Genomic DNA, 7493 nt, shown 5'->3' on the forward strand with positions numbered 1-7493 from the left:
AAGAGAGCAGGATGACCATCACATTGAAGTTCACCTTTAATTTTGATACCATTAAACATAACTTTTTCTTTATTCTGGGAAAAAATAATCAAACTTTCACTGACATTTGGAAATTTTTTCACTCGAACATCTGAAGGAAGCTGATATTTGCAAGCTAGCCTTTTTTCAGCTTATAATCATATTTTCCTTTTTGGTACAATTGTACCGAATTGCAGACAACCATTCTTCTCCTTGGAGGAAAAAAAAAAAACCTCACAAATCTTAAAAGGGGTAAATTTGTTATTCTCAAGATTCATGTTTCTTTCAATTCAATATAAAGTTTCCTCTTTTCACCTGTTACCTCACAGAGCATATGCTCCAAATGCCCTAATGCTTCATCCTTTACTTTCTGTTATGGAACATTCTTAACTTACTGTAGAAGTGCAGAGTTCACTTTGCATTGAAAGAAGTCAGCCTGCTTCAGTCAGTGAACTGACGTACACTGAATCAAGCATGACCCCAGCTACGTGTGCCCATTGATCCCATTGATCCTCCACTTCAGCCTCTGTGCAATGCTAAGTGTCTGCTGTTACAGCTGAAGTAGATGCCTGAGTTCACAAGAAACTTCTTGGTGACTATTTCAGTGTACCAGCATGGCTCCATGGATCAGATGGTGGGATGTGTACTGTGTACAGGTTTAGGCAAGGACAGCATTATTCTTTTTCTTAGTTAAAATGGATTCAAATCATAGGCTAATGTTCTCTGTATAGACAATATACAGAACAGCAGCTGCCTCGAAAATCAAAGCATTCTCCTGTTAGGATATATTTATGAACCCATATCAGTATATATTTCATTGTATGTCCCTGAGAATATTTGGGCTCAAGCAGGGTTATAAGTTGAGTTGCTGAAATACTGTGGTGAAAGTTGTCATCAAGCCCTTCCTAGTGTTCGAGCTGTTTTGGTACCTGCTGTCATGAGATTTTCAAGCTTGCAAACTCAACTCAGACTTAGCCTGAGCTACTCTGTCAGGGATTTGCATCTCTCGTAGGCAGTTCTGCTAAAACTGACAGCAATCTTACTAATTTTTGCCAATTGTGGCAGATTGTTGCAGTGGTTTTTTTGTACTTAATATAAAGATGGTTGATTGGATTCCTGTATGTTCATTTTTGAAGGCGCTGAACTTTTCCCCACAATTAAATTACATATCCACTTAACTTTTTGTCTAAAAACTTCCCGGTTATCTGCAAATGTGATCACATTGCAGCTCTGTGCAGATACCAAATTTTCTTCTGCCGGGCCATAGAAAAGCACTGTGATGTCCCACCATGCTTCAGCCTGCCACTTAAATACCTATAGCACATTCCAGTCTCTTCAGTAGACTTAATGTGAAGCTGGGCTGCATTTATTTTGCATTTCTTTGTTGGTGTAAGAGGACTGAAAGAGAAATGATGAGGAATGGATGAAGGTGAGAACAGAACGTGCTGAACAATGGTAATCTCTGGCTGGCAAGTGACCCCTCTGGGTACCGTTATCGTCCAGTGTAATTCGGAGCAGCAGTAATAATTCATGTCTGGCTTGGGTATAGAGGCAGAAGAAAGGGAACACATGACTTTCTTCTATGACTTACTGCTCTGTAAAAGGATTTTAAAGAATCTTTGGGGAGAAATTTAGGTCTCAGACGCACACATGTGGATCTCATTGATTTCATAGGAGACCATGCAAGTGTGTACATTAACAGACAGAATATAGCTTTTGATCTTTAAGAGCAATTAATATAAAATATGGAATTACACTACTGTGTAATAGGATATTTTTTACTACTTTGTTAAAAGTACTCCCCAAACCCAAATACTAAACAACGTAACATCCCAGGCCAAAGTCTTGTAAAGGCATATCTCCACCAACACTTGTCACTTTCTGACACTGCTCGTGTGTTTGAATGTTAGGCTTTGAACTTCAGTAAAACATTTGTACTTAATAAAAAAACAAGTCTTCCTGTCCTCACATCTGTCCAAGCTGGTGAATGGCCTTACAGTGGAAGGGGAGAGTTAACTGTTGTGACTCTGCAGGAATTCTCTTCTGATTCTTTCCTGTCCCTGTGTGATGTGTTGACATGCACCCCAATCACACAAATATGCAAGCATGGAACACTTAAGAACAGTTTATAGTTCTGAGGCTACCAAATACCTATCATAGCTAATATCTGACAGAGATGATGGATTAAAAAAATCACTATTGACACAGACCTTGCAAGGATGTATAGGACTGGTAGCTTAGAGGTAAATAAGTAGAGTCTACACTTTGGAATTACTGTGGTCACATCTACCTGTGAATGGGTAGTAATAAAATGCAGTGACCCTCAACTGGAAGTGTTTTTGCTTTCATTCTGCCTACCTGAAACATTCGTTGTATTGGACTGACAGATGAATTCACTGTGAAATTTGAATCAGCTTCTGTCTGGAAAGCTTCCCACAGACAGAACCTAGGAAAGCAGGTCCAAAATGAGCAACAGGCATTCAATAAAGCCTACAGCAGATTCTCAGTTGGAGCAGCAAACTTTTCCAAAAGTTTCTTCATGAAGTGAAATGGCACAATGTGCTTCTCACAGAAGAAGCTTCTATAAGGTCTTTTCTTGTCTCTTTATTAACCTGTTGATTTGTAAATAAAAGAGAGTTAAATTTTAGGAGTTACTTTGTCCAATCTTGGGAAAGTAGGATTGTTGTCCTGGAACAAGAATTTATGTGTTCCCATTTGAAACAGACTGTGTTCTTCCTTATACCCCCGCTACAAATACAGAATGCACTTCTCCTGAAAGGTATCCATTGGTCTCCCTGTTTTCTTGAAAAGTCCATGCTTTTGTTCCTGCTTTCAAATTTAAATATTTCAGTCCTTGTCTGAAGTGTTCAATAGACATTCACCTTCAGGCACCACCTGAATCTAGAAAAATTCAATCTGATGTTCTAGATGAAATTTTAGAAAATTATGAATAAAGAAAAACAAAGTAAAAAGGGAATATGCATTGGATTTCAATATTACTCCATATCTTACAGTATTTTTGTTGTGCTAAAGCTCTAAGTTTAATTGACTGATTTTTTTTTTCTTACGTTGAATTTCATAGATCACCACTGAAGTAGTCACATTCTGTAAAGAGCCATCTAGCTCAATGAGCTTTGATTTTTTTTGTAGTTTTTGTCTAGGTGATTGTGTCAAATGTCACTTATTCCATCTAGGTCTACATCTACAAAAAATAATTTTTTTTTAAATTTAAAAATCTGTTGTGTAAAATGGATTTTAACCCTCCTTCAAAGTAAAAATGCGCCTCTGAAAATTTGCTTGAAAAAAATGAAGCTGCAGAGAGATTTAAAATTAGAAAAAAAAAATATATATATATATATATATCCTCTTATTTATCATGTCCTGTTGGACTACTAGAAAATGTTCATTTTGTGGCAAATTGCTGCAAAGTTAGAAGTGAAGAACAGAATATTATGACTGGTAGAAACATATTGGCATAACTTGTGACCATGTATTACCTCACAACATCCATCCACTGTCCTCTTTGTAGTTGGAAGACAGGGCAACAGGTTACCCAGAGAGGTGGTGGATGTTCCATTCCTGGAGACATTCAAGGCCCGGCTGGACCAGGCTCTGAGTGATCTGATGTAGCTGTAGGTGTCCTTGCTCATTGCAGGGGAGTTGGAAGGCACCTTTAAAGGTCATCTAGTCCAACTCTATGGAGTCTATGATTCTGTGGTAAGACATACCTGCAGTGCTTTGGAGAGAGAGCAGCCAAAACTAGGATTATGCACAATGCTGTATTCTAATGATCCTTCTTGGAGTAAAATCCCTGGTATCTGAATTCTGTGCTTGTCAATTACCCGAACTTCTGATTCACACAAATGGAAATTACTAAGATACAGCCTTACAAAGTTTATTTACTCACAGTATATTAATTTCTTCATAGTCTGAATTATACAATTTGCAGCATAATTTGGCACATAAACACAGCAGAATTAGTTATTTCATCGATTCAGTGCACAATATTTTTTAGAACACGCAAGAAAACAGTGTTCAAGTAGACTTTGGAGTATAGATCTGAACTTGTTAGCTGGAGTTCAGATGTTCCACTTTGGAATTATATCTCATTTAACAGATTAATTAGAGAGAGAGATAGATGAAACATTTAAAAAAATAAATAAATAAATAATCTGTGTTGTATTGTATATAGAAGTGGAGATAGGATCTACCCTCATTCTTTCCCAGCTCCAGGAAAATTCTAGGTAGTATTTTGGGTTGGTTCTTTCTTCTATTCATATTAAGAGAATAAAGTAGGGAATGCCTCAGGGCAGCATAAGCCCTGTGGCAGATTCACAAAAGCAGATGCAGATAGATAATTTTTGAATTTTGTTCCTTACAAGTGGGAGAAGATGCTGAAGGTAGCTTTTCTAAACATCAAAGGTGCAGATGAAGTTTACTATTCTATTGGATATTTAAGTTGGCTGCAGTACTTTTTTCTGAAGGATTAGGTCAGCATAATTAAATATAAGTGTATATTAGACACTTAAATCTACAGCTTCTGGCTGCCTTTATGCTTACCATTCAGTTGGTGCCAAAAGCTTATTTCATCTTGGGTTCACGCATCTAAAGTTTATCTAAGCTTGTTTTCTCTGAAGAAAAACATGTATGCACTGGAGTCCAGAATGCCCCGCACTCTTTTGGGAGCTGTATTTGCTTCTTGCTGATTGACAGAGACAGGATGGGCCATTTGTATCATCCCTGTATATTCAGTAAATCAGGTATGTTTGGATCTGTGGTTGAAAAATAATGTCATCCAATCCCGGTTTTCAATTTGGTGCTCAAAGATGACATAAAAGCTCAACACTAGGGAGGAATATTCTCTTAATAAGGAAGGGGAGGGGGGAGGGGGGGTGAAGTCAGCCCTTCACTTCTCAGTGATTGGGATTCACTCTGTTGTTGCTGGGTGAAACAGAGTAATGCTGTTGCTGCTCCTGCTTCTTCACAGTGATGTTTCTGTTCCAGTTTTTGCTGACTCATATTCGGGAAAACATGATGCGCAGACACAATGCTCTGTAACTCTTTTTCTTTCCCCCACTAACCTCGGTAAGTATTCTTTTTTTCCTGTCTATGGCTAGCATAGTACTATTATCACTCTGCTGATAGAGTTAGTAGGAGGGGAGAAGGCAACCTTGTAAAAAAACTGCTAGCAGACAGATTAATCTCAGAGAGGGTATTTAAATGAAACCTGCTGTTTGTGGTACATCCACCTCTTTAGGGCAGATCAATCCTGATAACTCACCCGTCTCTACGAACTACACTTGCTAGAGCTGTGTTCTTAAATAGGAGAAGTGCTTACAATAGCCATTTACAAGTGCATTCTGTTTAATTAGTCAGCAAAGCCGGTGCTGCAGGGATAGATCACTTTGCTTTAAAGATTTGAGAATGTTAATAGTACAGTATATCATTTTAATTATTATTGGATTAATGTTGTGTCTCGAAGAACATCCAATGCAAATCACAAGAAATGGCCTGAAGTGACCCAAGGGTTGTGCTTTATTAGAAAATTAATAGGTCCATTGGTTAAATACAAGGAGAGGTTCTTTCTTCAAATGTCACTCTGCATAGGTCTGCTGTGTGTGTGCCTCTGTGTATGTGGAAATGAAATCCTCTTGCTTCCACTTTGTCCACAGAAAGTTTCTGTAGCTCATGCAATAAATGGCTGAGGAAACACGTGCAGTAACAAGAGATGAAGCGGAGATCCAGAAAAACTGTGATGAAGACCCACTTCACGATGCTGAAACAGCATTCCCTGATTGCTATGCAAGCCTTAGTGAAGGCAACAGAGGCTCAGAGATGCCAGAAAGACTGTCTGTCCTCTCTAGCAAGGCTGTGGCCCAAGCAAAAGCACTTGCTGGACCATCAGTGGTCATCAATGGCAGCCATGCACAGAGCAAGGCCTCTGCCTTGGCCAAGCACCACCTGATGGCTGTTAATGCATCAGCAGGAGGCTCGTCCTGCTCTACAACAGTCTGTAAACCCAAGCCTGGGGGCCTTGCCTCACCATGCTCTGAAAGCATCTACTGTAGCTGTGACCAAGATTCAGAAGCATCGTGTGTCCCTGGGGTGCTTGAGGAGGCTGGTGAGCCCCCCAGGGCAGTCGTGGCCCTATTGGTGAACAACCTCAGGTGCTGCCACGTGCCAGCTGATAGCGTGTGGCCTGTGGAGAGCTGCACTGAGGGCAGCCCTTGCAGTCTGAGCTCGGCCATCTGGATGAAGACCACAACAGTAGTGGAGACCCTAGAAAGCAAGAAAAAGGAGGAAAAGGAGAAGTACCGGCTCCAGCTAGCAATGTACCGAAGACTAATGCTGTTGCGTTCGATCAGGAGCTTGCACAAACAGCTAGAGCAGCAGCAGGCCAGGTTACAGGAATGTTATGGCATGGTCATAAATACCAAGAAAGAAGTGTTAAAACACATTCGTTCAACCTTGCCCTCTCCTTCTCCGTAATCATGTTGCTGCATGCAGAAATGAGCTTTGTAATGCCACTGGAGCCGTCACTAAGCTTGCATGCCATAAGATGGTTTCTTCTGAGCCAAGAGAACGTGCCCGCATGTGCTTAGAGCAGGGAGGAAATGGTAACAGCAGAGCAAGAAGAAAGGGAAAGGCAAAGCATTGGCCCCTGAATTTGTCTGCAGGGAGCTGGAATAAGATTATATCTGCAATAAGGTAATGCTTGATGTGCACTCAAGGCTTCAAGCTCATGTATGACATGAAATAGAAAAAAAAAAAAAGGAAAAAAACTGAGAACATAGTCTGACGTGATCAGTAAAGGTGATTAGTTGCCAGAGTTGCTGCCTGCTAAGTATGTGATACAACACATCTCCCTTGGATTTCTAGTGCTAATAAAATGAGCAAAATTAGGGTTCAGTTCTTATCAAGAACTCAGCAAGCCAGGATATTAGGAGTGCTTAAACTCAGGCTTGATGATGTCCACCGAGCTGCCTGCTTTTCAGAAAACTGCTAAATCTATTGCATGTTTGTGACCTCTACCCTCCCACTGAAAAAAAAAAAAACAAATTCATATTGATCAGAAATCTTTCAGGGAGGTAGAACAGTCAAAGACATGTAAAGAGAAACTGTGCGTCTGCCTGAGCCTCAGTAGAAAGGCAAGCTAAAAACAAAGGCCTCATAATCTGGCATTATGTTGGAAGCCCAGACTGTCAGTGCCAGGGGAATGTTCGAGGTCTGCACAATTATTAATCTGCTGCTAACTCCCAGTGGCACTAGTGTCTGCAAATCAAGCACATTTTGTGCCTTACTGCTGTCGTTTAATGGAAGTTGGTGACAATTAGCACTTTTTATCCAGGTGTATTAGATGCCTGGAAAACCCTAGAGCAGTTTCTCCAATTGCTAAGTTAGGATGCCTGCAGGAAATCTGATGTCAGTAAGCAACAAACAAACATAAAGAAAAAAAGATGCAACTTCTTTTCATG

At 40.0% G+C, this 7493-nt stretch overlaps 1 protein-coding gene across 2 annotated transcripts in view; it reads left to right on the top strand.

Annotated features, from left to right (window-relative positions):
* LOC104910109 overlaps window positions 1–6791 on the top strand; it is a 14340-nt gene extending 7549 nt beyond the window's left edge. The window contains exons 2-3 of one of the 2 annotated variants that reach the window (XM_019613750.1): window positions 5023–5103; window positions 5691–6791. In XM_019613750.1, coding sequence (XP_019469295.1) covers window positions 5716–6507 — 792 coding nt within the window. In that variant the 5' untranslated portion in view covers window positions 5023–5103; window positions 5691–5715 and the 3' untranslated portion in view covers window positions 6508–6791. Of the gene's footprint in view, window positions 1–3818; window positions 5104–5690 lie in introns of those variants that run through there. The other variant, XM_010708367.3, reaches the window with a different exon arrangement.
* The last annotated feature ends 702 nt before the right edge of the window (window positions 6792–7493 follow it).

This window comes from Meleagris gallopavo, chromosome 3 (assembly GCF_000146605.3).
Source record: "Meleagris gallopavo isolate NT-WF06-2002-E0010 breed Aviagen turkey brand Nicholas breeding stock chromosome 3, Turkey_5.1, whole genome shotgun sequence".
Taxonomy (NCBI): Eukaryota; Metazoa; Chordata; class Aves; order Galliformes; family Phasianidae; genus Meleagris; species Meleagris gallopavo.